This window comes from Pristiophorus japonicus, chromosome 15, assembly GCF_044704955.1.
Source record: "Pristiophorus japonicus isolate sPriJap1 chromosome 15, sPriJap1.hap1, whole genome shotgun sequence".
Lineage (NCBI taxonomy): Eukaryota > Metazoa > Chordata > Chondrichthyes > Pristiophoridae > Pristiophorus > Pristiophorus japonicus.
The window spans coordinates 38707554-38720574 of NC_091991.1; the positions used below are offsets into that span (position 1 = coordinate 38707554).

Consider the following 13021-nt stretch of genomic DNA (forward strand, 5'->3'; position numbering starts at 1 on the left):
GGTTTTAACACTATCCTTAATTTCCCTTGTTAGCCATGGTTGAGCCACCTTCCCAGTTTTATTTTTACTCCAGACAGGGATGTACAATTGCTGAAGTTCATCCATGTGAACTTTAAATGTTTGCCATTGCTTATCCACCGTCAACCCTTTAAGTATCCTCTGCCAGTCTATTCTAGCCAATTCACACCTCATACCGTCGAAGTTGCCTTTCCTTAAGTTCAGGACCCTAGTTTCCGAATTAACTTTGTCACTCTCCAACTTAATAAGGAATTCTACCATATTATGGTCACTTTTCCCCAAAGGGCCTCGCACAACAAGATTGCTAATTAGTCCCTTCTCATTACACATCACCCAGTCTAGGATGGCCAGCTCCCTGGTTAGTTCCTCGACCATATTGGTCTAGAAAACCATCCCTAATACACTCCAGGAAATCCTCCTCCACCGTATTGCTGCCAGTTAGGTTAGTCCAATCTATATGTAGATTAAAGTCGCCCATGATTGCTGCTGTACCTTTATTGCACACATCCCTTATTTCTTGTTTGATGCTGTCCCCAACCTCACTATTACTATTTGGTGGTCTATACACAACTCCCACTAGCGTTTTCTGCCCTTTGGAAATCCACAGCTCCACCCATACCGTGTATTCCACATCATCCAGGCTAATGTCCTTCCTTACAATTGCATTAATTTCCTCTTTAACCAGCAACACCACCCCGCCTCCTTTTCCTTTCTGTCTATCCTTCCTAAATGCTGAATACCCTTGGATGTTGAGTTTCCAGCCTTGGTCACCCTGGAGCCATGTCTCCGTGATGCCAGTCACATCGTATCCGTTAACTGCTATCTGCGCAGTTAATTCATCCACCTTATTCCGAATACTCCTCGCATTGAGGCACAGAGCCTTCAGGCTTGTCTTTTTAACACACTTTGCCCCTTTTGAATCTTGCTGTAATGTGGCCCTTTTTTTTTGCCTTGGGTTTCTCTGCCCTCCACTTTTGCTATTCTCCTTTCTATCTTTTGCTTCTGCCCCCATTCTACTTCCCTCTGTCTCCCTGCATAGGTTCCCATCCCCCTGCCATATTAGTTTAACTGCTCCCCAACAGCACTAGCAAACACTTCCCCTAGAACATTGGTTCCGATCCTGCCCAGGTGCAGACCGTCTGGTTTGTACTAGTCCCACCTTCCCCAGAACCTGTTCCAATGTCCCAGGAATTTGAATCCCTCCCTTCTGCACCATTTCTCAAGCCACGTATTCATCTGAGCTATCCTGCAATTCCTACTCTGACTAGCACGTGGCACTGGTAGTAATCCTGAGATTACTACTTTTGAGGTCCTACTTTTTAATTTTACTCCTAGCTCTCTAAATTCGTCTCGTAAGACCTCATCCCGTTTTTTACCTATATCGTTGGTACCTATATGCACCATGACAACTGGCTGTTCACCCTCCCTTTTCAGAATGTCCTGCACCCGCTCCGAGACATCCTTGACTCTTGCACTAGGGAGGCAACATACCATCCTGGAGTCTCGGTTGCGGCCGCAGAAACGCCTATCCTATTCCCCTTACAATTGAATCCCGTATCACTATCGCTCTCCCACACTTTTTCCTGCCCTCCTGTGCAACAGAGCCAGCCACGGTGCCATGAACCTGGCTGCTGCTGCTCTCCCCTGATGAGTCATCCCCCTCAACAGTACCCAAAGCGGTGTATCTGTTTTGCAGGGGGATGACCGCAGAGGACCCCTGCACTACCTTCCCTGCACTGCTCTTCCTGTTGGTCTTCCATTTCCTATCTGGCTGTGGACCCTTTACCTGTGGTAAGACCAACTCACTAAACATGCTATTCACGTCGTTCTCCGCATTATGCATGCTCCAGCGTGTATCCACCCGCAGCTCCAGCTCCGCAACACGGTCCGTCAGGAGCTGGAGGCGGACACACTTCCCGCACATGTAGTCGTCAGGGACACCGGAAGTGTTCCTGACTTTCCACACAGCACAGGAGGAGCATAACACGTGTCCGAGCTTTCCTGCCATGACTTAACCCTTAGATACACTTAAATTGGCAACAACAATGCTAAAAGTTAATTACTGATATATATAAGGACGGGAGAGTGGAGAGCACCAGTTCCAACTGTCGCAGGAGAGAGAGTGGAGAGCACCAGTTCCAACTGTCACAGTAGTTAGTGAGAAATAAAGGTTCATGGCCACATGTTGTATTAGCCTTTTTGCCATTTTGACAAAGTCCTCATTACTAGTAAAGTGAATTCAGTAGTTTCTTCTCATAACATCCTTAATTATAGGCATATTGACTGGAATTGAAATAAAATGCATAAACCCCATTATGATCATATAGCAGAATTCAGAAGAATCTCCTGAAGTAAAATAATCCCCGTCGACTCTTTTAATTATTTTTGAAGTGAGATTTTCAGTGAAGCATATTGGCATTACATTCATGATGCAATTAGCAATGCTTTTAAAATATCTAAATTTATATATATGCGCAAGTTTTAACTTAACCAGGTTTCTCTCAATGTAATCAGAAGGATAATAACGTTTGTGCCTACTGGGATTTATTTGATGCACAATTCCAGATATGATGAGCCAATAGTTGAACTCAGGAAATCCTTGTGATTTATCTAATAGCATTTTAAATTAGTAAACCAAATTGACCTTGGTTCAAAAAGTAATTTTGATCTGTTGATTAAAAGCTATTACAGAACTTTTAATTCAAAATGGAATAAAGGCTATTTAAAATTGGACATCTTGGGTGCTCTTCCTTAAATTGTGATTTTGCCCCCCCCCCCCCCCACTTCCTGCCAGATCCTTCTCATCCTCAAGACATCAATCATTTCTGGGTGGCATATTCCCATACTTACTGCATCCTCTGCTTAATCGGGGCTCTTCCTCACCTACCAAAAGTGTTGCAACACTCCACTACATGCTTCGTCACTGAAACATTATTCGCCTGCGCCATTCTGTAACACAGTTGTGCACAGCTGGATTAACAATGTATTGGAAAATTTATACCAGTTATGTGGCTTGATCGTTGCCTGAGATATGTTAAAAGGTTATAATTCCATATGCATTATAAATAGTTGATTTTACTTTATTGCCACTGATTAAATCTATTTGCAGAAGTTACATATTTCATTTGTTTGCATTTCTGTTTATTTTAGTTTGTAATTTATGGAACATTGCAAGCGACTTTTGCTTTTGGCATTCAAGAAAGAAAGGAATTTTGAGTCCTTTTTATTTAAATAGTGAATTTTCTTAGAAAAAGAAAGACATGCATTTATATAGCCTAGATTTTTGTGCTCAAGTCTCTGGAGTGGGACTTGAACCCACAACCTTCTGACTCAGAGGGTGCTATCGCTGAACCATGGCTGACAGGTTAGAAGAAGTCTTATTAACACTATGCCAAATTATGAACAAAATAACTTGCAATATCTTTTGGCAAAAACAGTTTCACTTTTTAAACTTTGTTACCCTCAATTTTAATGTTGTCATTGTTTTTTCAATATCTTTTTCAGACCTTTCAAGTCATCTGCAAGTAAAAAGGTAATCTATCCATCTTGTGAATGAAACAATATACTTAATTTACATTTGCAGAAATGCACCACAAATTGTATATGCATCAGTGTGCATTTATACTGCACATAGTGAACTGAGTGAATTGCTGTTGGAGTTTATAATGGGCTTAAAGAGCTGATTTACATCCACCCTTTCAAACTCATTCTCACACTCTATCTGAAGCTTGTTTTTACATAGAAACATAGAAAATAGGTGCAGGAGTAGGCCATTCGGCCCTTCGAGCCTGCGCCACCATTCAATAAGATCATGGCTGATCATTCCCTCAGTACCCCTCCTTTCCTGCTCTCTCCATACCTCTTGATCCCTTTAGCCGTAAGGGCAATATCTAACTCCCTCTTAAATATATCCAGTGAACCGGCATCAACAACTCTCTGCGGCAGGGAATTCCACAGGTTAACAACTCTCTGAGTGAAGAGGTTTCTCGTCATCTCAGTGCTAAATGGCCTACCCATTATCCTAAGACTGTCCCCTGGTTCTGGACTTCCCCAACATCGGGAACATTCTACCCGCATCTAACCTGTCCCGTCCCTTCAGAATCTTATACGTTTCTATGAGATCCCCTCTCATCCTTCTAAACTCCAATGTATAAAGGCCCAGTTGATCCAGTTTCTCCACATATGTCAGTCCTGCCATCCCGCAAATCAGTCTGGTGAACCTTCGCTGCACTCCCTCAATAGCAAGAACGTCCTTCCTCAGATTAGGAGACCAAAATTGAACATAATATTCCAAGTCAGGCCTCACCAAGGCCCTGTACAACTGCAGTAAGACCTCCCTGCTCCTATACTCAAATCCCCTAGCTATGAAGGCCAACATACCATTTGCCTTCTTCACCGCCTGCTGTACCTGTATGCCAACTTTCAATGACTGATGATCCATGACACTCAGGTCTCGTTGCACTTCCCCTTTTCCTAATCTGCCGTCATTCAGATAATATTCTGTCTTCGTGTTTTTGCCCCCAAAATGGATAACCTTACATTTATCCACATTATACTGCATCTGCCATGTATTTGCCCACTCACCTAACCTGTCCAAGTCACCCTGCAGCCTTTTAGCGTCCTCCTCACAGCTCACACCGCCACCCAGTTTAGTGTCATCTGCAAACTTGGAGATATTACACTCAATTCCTTCATCCAAATCATTGATGTATATTGTAAAGAGCTGGGGTCCCAGCACTGAGCCCTGCGGCACTCCACTAGTCACTGCCTGCCATTCTGAAAAGGACCCGTTTATCCCGACTCTCTGCTTCCTGTCTGCCAACCAGTTCTCTATCCACGTCAGTATATTACTCCCTATACCATGTGCTTTGATTTTGTACACCAATCTCTTGTGTGGAACCTTGTCAAAAGCCTTTTGAAAGTACATATACACCACATCCACTGGTTCTCCCTTGTCCACTCTACTAATTACATCCTCAAAAAATTCCAGAAGATTCGTCAAGCATGATTTCCCCTTCATAAATCCATGCTGACTTGGACCGATCCTGTCACTGCTTTCCAAATGCACTGCTATTTCTTCCTTAATAATTGATTCCAACATTTTCCCCACTACTGATGTCAGGCTAACCGATCTATAATTACCCGCTTTCTCTCTCTCTCCCTTTTTAAAAAGTCCTCTGATGTCTTAACATTACAAGACAGCCAAGAAAGGGAAAGAAGAGTTTGCAGCCTGAATTGTTGAAGATCATGTTTATATTATGGCCAAAAATCTGTTCAGGTTTGAATTTCCCAGATGTTGAGTTTAGCTTTCAATTTCTAACTGCCAGTGGAAGTCCAATTGCTTATATAGTTCCATGTTGATATGCCAACTTGAATGTCACAGTGAAGTGGAAACAACTTTGCTAAAACACATTTTTGAATCATCCTTCTGCAGTGTATGTTTGGTTGGATTTTGATCTAATCACCTATAATAAATCCGAGTAATTAAGCGTTTAAACAGTAATGCATTGGTACATAAGGCGTACCATTTAATTCTACATATTTGAACAATATCCTTGTGTTCAAATCCCTCTATGCCTCTCCCCTCCCTATCTCTGGAATCTCCTCCCAGCCTACAAGCCTCTGGGAATTCTGCATTGCTCCAACTCTGGCCTCCTTGTGCATCCCCCATTTCTTTCGCCCCACCATTGGCAGGCGTGCCTTAAACTGTCTACGTTGAATATACTGCACTGATCAGTCCATGCCGGCATTTATGCTCCACTCGAGCCTCCTCCCAGCCTTCCTCATCTAACTCTATTGGCATAATCCTCTATTCCCTTCGCCCTCATATGCTTATCTAGGCTCCCCTTAAATACTTCAATACTATTCGCCTCAAACACTCCGTGTGGTAGTGAGTTCCACATTCTCACCACTCTGGGTAAAGAAGTTTTTTCTGAATTCCCTATTTTGATTTCTTGGTGATTATCTTATATTGATGGCCTCCAGTTTTGCTGTTCCCCAAAAGTGGAAACACACTCTTGCTACCTACTCTGTCAAACCTTTGATAATTTTAAAGTCCTCTATTAGGTCAAGGGAAAAGAGACCCAGCCTGTTCATCCTTTTCTGATGGGCATAATCTCACATTTATGGTATAATCCTTGTAAATCTTTTTTGCTCCCTCTCCATTGCCTCTATAATCTGTCTATAATATGGCGACCAGAACGCTACACAGTACTCCAAAAAAAAAAAAAAAAAAAAATCTCATGGCATTATTTGAAGAGAGATGTTCTCCTGGTATACGGGCCAATATTCATCCTTCAACCAACACCATCAAAAGCAGATTAACTAGTCATTTATCTCTGGAGGATTGCAGTGCCTACATAATTAATTGGTCTAAGCTCTCGAATTCCTTCCCCAAACCTCTTCACCTCTCCACCTTTCTCCTCCTTTAAAACACCGCTTAAAACTACTACCTCTTTGACCACCTGTCCTAATGTCTCTTTCTTTGGCTCGGTGTTCATTTTTGTCTGATTACGTTCCTTTGAAGTGCCTTGGAATATTTTACTACATTAAAGGCACTTCTCTCAATGCAAGTTGTTGAAAGAACTTATATTTATATAGCATCTTTCACGTTCTCAAGACATCCCAGAGTGAATCATAGCCAATTAATTATGTAGGCACTGAAAATCCTCCAGAGATAGAAACATAGAAACATAGAAAATAGGTGCAGGAGTAGGCCATTCGGCCCTTCTAGCCTGCACCGCCATTCAATGAGTTCATGGCTGAACATTCAACTTCAGTACCCCATTCCTGCTTTCTCGCCATACCCCTTGATCCCCCTAGCAGTAAGGACCTCATCTAACTCCTTTTTGAATATATTTAGTGAATTGGCCTCAACAACTTTCTGTGGTAGAGAATTCCACAGGTTCACCACTCTCTGGGTGAAGAAGTTCCTCCGCATCTCGGTCCTAAATGGCTTACCCCTTATCCTTAGACTGTGACCCCTGGTTCTGGACTTCCTCAACATTGGGAACATTCTTCCTGCATCTAACCTGTCTAACCCCGTCAGAATTTTATATGTTTCTATGAGGTCCCCTCTCATTCTTCTGAACTCCAGTGAATACAAGCCCAGTTGATCCAGTCTTTCTTGATAGGTCAGTCCCGCCATCCCGGGAATCAGTCTGGTGAACCTTCGCTGCACTCCCTCAATAGCAAGAATGTCCTTCCTCAGGTTAGGAGACCAAAACTGTACACAATACTCCAGGTGTGGCCTCACCAATGCCCTGTACAACTGTAGCAACACCTCCCTGCCCCTGTACTCAAATCCCCTTGCTATGAAGGCCAACATGCCATTTGCTTTCTTAACCGCCTGCTGCACCTGCATGCCAACCTTCAATGACTGATGTACCATGACACCCAGGTCTCTTTGCACCTCCCCTTTTCCTAATCTGTCACCATTCAGATAATAGTCTGTCTCTCTGTTTTTACCACCAAAGTGGATAACCTCACATTTATCCACATTATACTTCATCTGCCATGCATTTGCCCACTCACCTAACCTATCCAAGTCGCTCTGCAGCCTCACAGCATCCTCCTCGCAGCTCACACTGCCACCCAACTTAGTGTCATCCGCAAATTTGGAGATACTACATTTAATCCCCTCATCTAAATCATTAATGTACAGTGTAAACAGCTGGGGCCCCAGCACAGAACCTTGCGGTACCCCACTAGTCACTGCCTGCCATTCTGAAAAGTACCCATTTACTCCTACTCTTTGCTTCCTGTCTGACAACCAGTTCTCAATCCATGTCAGTACACTACCCCCAATCCCATGTGCTCTAACTTTGCACATCAATCTCTTGTGTGGGACCTTGTCGAACGCCTTCTGAAAGTCCAAATATACCACATCAACTGGTTCTCCCTTATCCACTCTACTGGAAACATCCTCAAAAAATTCCAGAAGATTTGTCAAGCATGATTTCCCTTTCACAAATCCATGCTGACTTGGACCTATCATATCACCTCTTTCCAAATGCACTGCTATGACATCCTTAATAATTGATTCCATCATTTTACCCACTACCGATGTCAGGCTGACCGGTCTATAATTCCCTGTTTTCTCTCTCCCTCCTTTTTTAAAAAGTGGGGTTACATTGGCTACCCTCCACTCCATAGGAACTGATCCAGAGTCAATGGAATGTTGGAAAATGACTGTCAACGCATCCACTATTTCCAAGGCCACCTCCTTAAGTACTCTGGGATGCAGTCCATCAGGCCCTGGGGATTTATCGGCCTTCAATCCCATCAATTTCCCCAACACAATTTCCCGGCTAATAAGGATTTCCCTCAGTTCCTCCTCCTTACTAGACCCCCCGACCCCTTTTATAACCGGAAGGTTGTTCGTGTCCTCCTTCGTGAATACCGAACCAAAGTACTTGTTCAATTGGTCCGCCATTTCTTTGTTCCCCGTTATGACTTCCCCTGATTCTGACTGCAGGGGACCTACGTTTGTCTTTACTAACCTTTTTCTCTTTACATATCTATAGAAACTTTTGCAATCCGTCTTAATGTTCCCTGCAAGCTTCTTCTCATACTCCATTTTCCCTGCCCTAATCAAACCCTTTGTCCTCCTCTGCTGAGTTCTAAATTTCTCCCAGTCCCCAGGTTCGCTGCTATTTCTGGCCAATTTGTATGCCACTTCCTTGGCTTTAATACTATCCCTGATTTCCCTTGATAGCCACGGTTGAGCCACCTTCCCTTTTATATTTCTATGCCAGACAGGAATGTACAATTGTTGTAGTTCATCCATGCGGTCTCTAAATGTCTGCCATTGCCCATCCACAGTCAACCCCTTAAGTATCATTCGCCAATCCATCTCAGCCAATTCACGCCTCATACCTTCAAAGTTAGCCTTCTTTAAGTTCTGGACCATGGTCTCTGAATTAACTGTTTCATTCTCCATCCTAATGCAGAATTCCACCATATTATGGTCACTCTTCCCCAAGGGGCCTCGCACAACGAGATTGCTAATTAATCCTTTCTCATTACATAACACCCAGTCTAAGATGGCCTCCCCCCTAGTTGGTTCCTCGACATATTGGTCTAAAAAACCATCCCTTATGCACTCCAGAAAATCCTCCTCCACCGTATTGCTTCCAGTTTGGTTAGCCCAATCTATGTGCATATTAAAGTCACCCATTATAACTGCCGCACCTTTATTGCACGCACCCCTAATTTCCTGTTTGATGCCCTCCCCAACATCACTACTACTGTTTGGAGGTCTGTACACAACTCCCACTAACGTTTTTTGCCCTTTGGTGTTCTGCAGCTCTACCCATATAGATTCCACATCATCCAAGCTAATGTCCTTCCTAACTATTGCCTTAATCTCCTCCTTAACCAGCAATGCTACCCCACCTCCTTTTCCTTTTATTCTATCCTTCCTGAATGTTGAATACCCCTGGATGTTGAGTTCCCAGCCCTGCTCATCCTGGAGCCACGTCTCCGTAATCCCAATCACATCATATTTGTTAACATCTATTTGCACAGTTAATTCATCCACCTTATTGCGGATACTCCTTGCATTAAGACACAAAGCATTTAGGCTTGTTTTTTTAACACCCTCTGTCCTTTTAGAATTTTGCTGTACAATGGCCCTTTTTGTTCTTTGCCTTGGGTTTCTCTGCCCTCCACTTTTCCTCATCTCCTTTCTGTCTTTTGTTTTTGCCTCCTTTTTGTTTCCCTCTATCTCCCTGCATTGGTTCCCATCCCCCTGCCATATTAGTTTAACTCCTCCCCAACAGCACTAGCAAACACTCCCCCGAGGACATTGGTTCCGATTCTGCCCAGGTGCAGACCGTCCGGATTGTACTGGTCCCACCTCCCCCAGAACCGGTTCCAATGCCCCAGGAATTTGAATCCCTCCCTGCTGCACCATTGCTCAAGCACTAGTTAATCTGCTTTTGATGGTGTTGGTTGAGGGATGAATATTGGCCAGTATACCAGGAGAACACCTCTCTCCAAATAATGCCATGAGATTTTTTGTGCTCATCTGAATCGACAGATGGAGTCTTGGTTTAAACTCTCATCTGAAAGATGGCACCTCAGTGCAGCCCTAAGTGTCAGTCTAGATTATGTGCTCATAATGTGCCCTGGAGTGGGGCCTAAATCCACAACTTTTTGACTCCTGCGAGAGTGCTGTCACTGAAACAAGCTGGTGCCTTTAAGAATGATTACAGACTAATGTTTCAAAGATCCCAAGTTTCTCCTGTCAGCCACTATCACTTGATACTGTTGACCAATGAGACCTTACCCATTGAATTGATTTTTTTCTCCTCCGGGTTTTCCATTTTTCCCTTTCTCTTTCTCTGCTAAAGAGAGAAAGTCATGTTGGAATGACAGTTCACTAACTAATTAACAATCTAGAAATTGAATTTGGAATTCGGCATTGACGTTTCAGATCAATGACCTTCAATATTTTTCAGTTGTGATGAGAGATAAACAGCTTTTAAACAAAATGAGGTGATACTGAGAAGTATAGAAATAATGAAACAAGTTTCTGTACTTGTTTCATTATCAACTCATTTTGCCTTGTGCCATCGTCACTTTTGTAATTTAACCACTGCTGCCCTCCACTTTTGTTCTTTTCCTGTCCCCTACCTTTTTCCCTGAGTCTACCCTTGCTTAAAAGTTGTTCATCTCTCACATCTTCCTGTTCTGATGAAAGGTTATCGACCTGAAATGTTAACTCTGCTTCTCTCTTCACAGATGCTGCCCGACCTGCTAAATGTTTCCACCATTTTGTATTTTTATTACACTTATTAGTACACATTATTGACACTTACACCCTTTCAATTTGCCTGTTTTTAGTTCACACGACCAGTAAATATTTCTGATGACCTGGACGATCTCACACAGTCCTCTGATACTGCTACAGATGGATCAGAATCCCCTAGTTCCACTTACAGGAATCATCCACTGTTAATTGCACAGCTTGGTGCAGAGGCAATAGGTAAGGAACATATATCTAGAACCATTTTTTTTTTCCCTTTTACTCTCATTTGGTGACTTGCGCTGTTTGTTTCAGTATTGTATGCAAAGCCGGCAGATGTTAGTTCTCAGATTTGTTTAGTTTTTTTCCTGTAATTATAAAGACGGTTTAAAATAAGCCAGTAGGTCGAAATTGCCCCAGGCTGGGTTTGGGACGGTTATTTTGAAATAAATTATAGTTTAGTGCCGGAGCGGGAAGTGCCACCACCGGCGCAGAATTGGCCTCATCGAGGCAAAAAAAATGTGTGGGGCCGTAACCGGGCGTTTGTGAAGCAGTCGCGAGGCGTGACACTCTCAGCGCCACGTCGAGCACATCAGCGAAGCGCTGACCTGCCGCATCACGCTGTCGAGTAACAACGTCCCTCCCCTTTTAAAGGGGAGGGCTGCTGCAAACTTTACGGCCTCTTTAGTGGCGACCACTGTGGCCACCAGGAATGGTGTCAGCCGGGCCAGCGGCCTGGCACCCAAGAGAAGATGCCAGTCTGCATGTTGGTGGCCTGGCCACATTAGCCACAAAAGTCGGCCAACGGAAAGAAGATGGTGGCCGCGACGGTACCACCTCCACTTTAAGGACAGCCAGGGCACCTCAGCCACCACAGCTTCTCGCCCCGAGAAGATGTCGGTGACATCGCCCCATGCTGACCTCTGGTCCCACAGGGCAATTTCCCCCGAGGGGCAGAAAGAGGTCTGCGCAGAGCGATACGGTGTCGGTACACGCAATATTGATGTCATCGCCGTGCATGCGCTATTCCAGTGCGCAAAAATCGCGGGGTGCGGCGCAAACCACTTTTCGCCAGTGGAGCCCCAGGGGCAATTCTGGCGGCGGGCGAAAACCCTTCAGCATCCCGTTAACGCCTCCTGGAGGGATTTTTATTGTAACTGAAAAATTAATATTACAAGTATGTAATAAGAATGCAAGAAATTAGTGAACGAAAAAGACTGTTTGTGTAATGAAACTCAAACCTGTTTTTACATTTTAATTCTGTAACCTATCCATGAGTAACCAATAAATGCAATAGATTGTGCATGGTATCAATTTGTTAATTGTACTTTTTTAATGAACTGTACATTCTATCAAAATGAATTACTTAGTTGCTACTATTTTCTTTAATATGAAATTTTTCCAATGACAGACTCAGTAAGTTTACTGAAAATCCAAAATATGGTTCATGAGTATGAACGGGCAATTGAACGAGAAAAGAAGCGCTATGCCTCACTTTCAGAAAAAGTGAAATATCTCGAGAATGAGCGAAAAGAGCTCCATCAAGCACTGGAGAAAACTCGAGAAATGAAATCCAAATTGGAATGCCAGAAAATGGAGAGGGATACTGACTTTAACAGTGTTAAGTATGTTTTTTAGACTATTTTAAAATATTTTTTATTTCTGATGGACCTACATATTTCCAAAATTATTCATCAATGGTTGTAACAAAAGTACTAAATATAGAAAAGTTAACCCTCTAAATTAGTGCTATGGTAGTCTTTTAGTGGGCTTGTAAATAATCATTCAGTGTGAGTACTGTTGTCAATACTTGGCTCGGTTTCATAGAAATTTGCATCCACAATGGGTTTCATCTTCACTTTCCTTAATTTTCAGTGCTAGATTTATTATTAATTATAAAAGCTGGAAGAATATTTGGCCCATTCTATAGTTACTTTTTTCCCTATCTTTTGTAAGAAGCTGCATTTCAAGGTAGGATATGGCTCTTGTCAATTTTTCCTCCACTGAGATTGACATGTAAATATTCACTATTATTTAACTTTAGTTCTCTTAACAACAACTTGTATTTATATAGCACCTTTAGCATCATAAAACATTCCAAGGTGCTTCACAGAAGCATTATCAAACAAAATGCAATATAAAAATAGATATTTAAGAATCCTCACCGCCCCCCCCCCCCCGCCAAGAAAAGTCATACCAGCAAATGTGCAAGGGAAGCCCCACAATTTTCCATCTATTAATTTCAATAGACAG

General features: G+C 42.9%; 1 protein-coding gene and 1 long non-coding RNA gene across 11 annotated transcripts in view; one reads left to right on the forward strand and one right to left on the reverse strand.

Moving 5' to 3' along the window:
• The window catches only part of ankrd26 (ankyrin repeat domain containing 26), a 185982-nt gene that overhangs the window by 100442 nt on the left and 72519 nt on the right, over nt 1–13021 (forward strand). For all 10 annotated transcript variants that reach the window (XM_070900319.1, XM_070900325.1, XM_070900327.1 and 7 more), the window contains 3 exons: nt 3523–3550; nt 10867–11008; nt 12180–12393. In XM_070900319.1, the coding sequence (XP_070756420.1) occupies nt 3523–3550; nt 10867–11008; nt 12180–12393 (384 nt within the window). The remainder of the gene's footprint in view (nt 1–3522; nt 3551–10866; nt 11009–12179; nt 12394–13021) is intronic.
• LOC139280707 (uncharacterized) overlaps nt 1–13021 on the reverse strand; it is a 103483-nt gene that overhangs the window by 19555 nt on the left and 70907 nt on the right. The window lies entirely within an intron of this gene.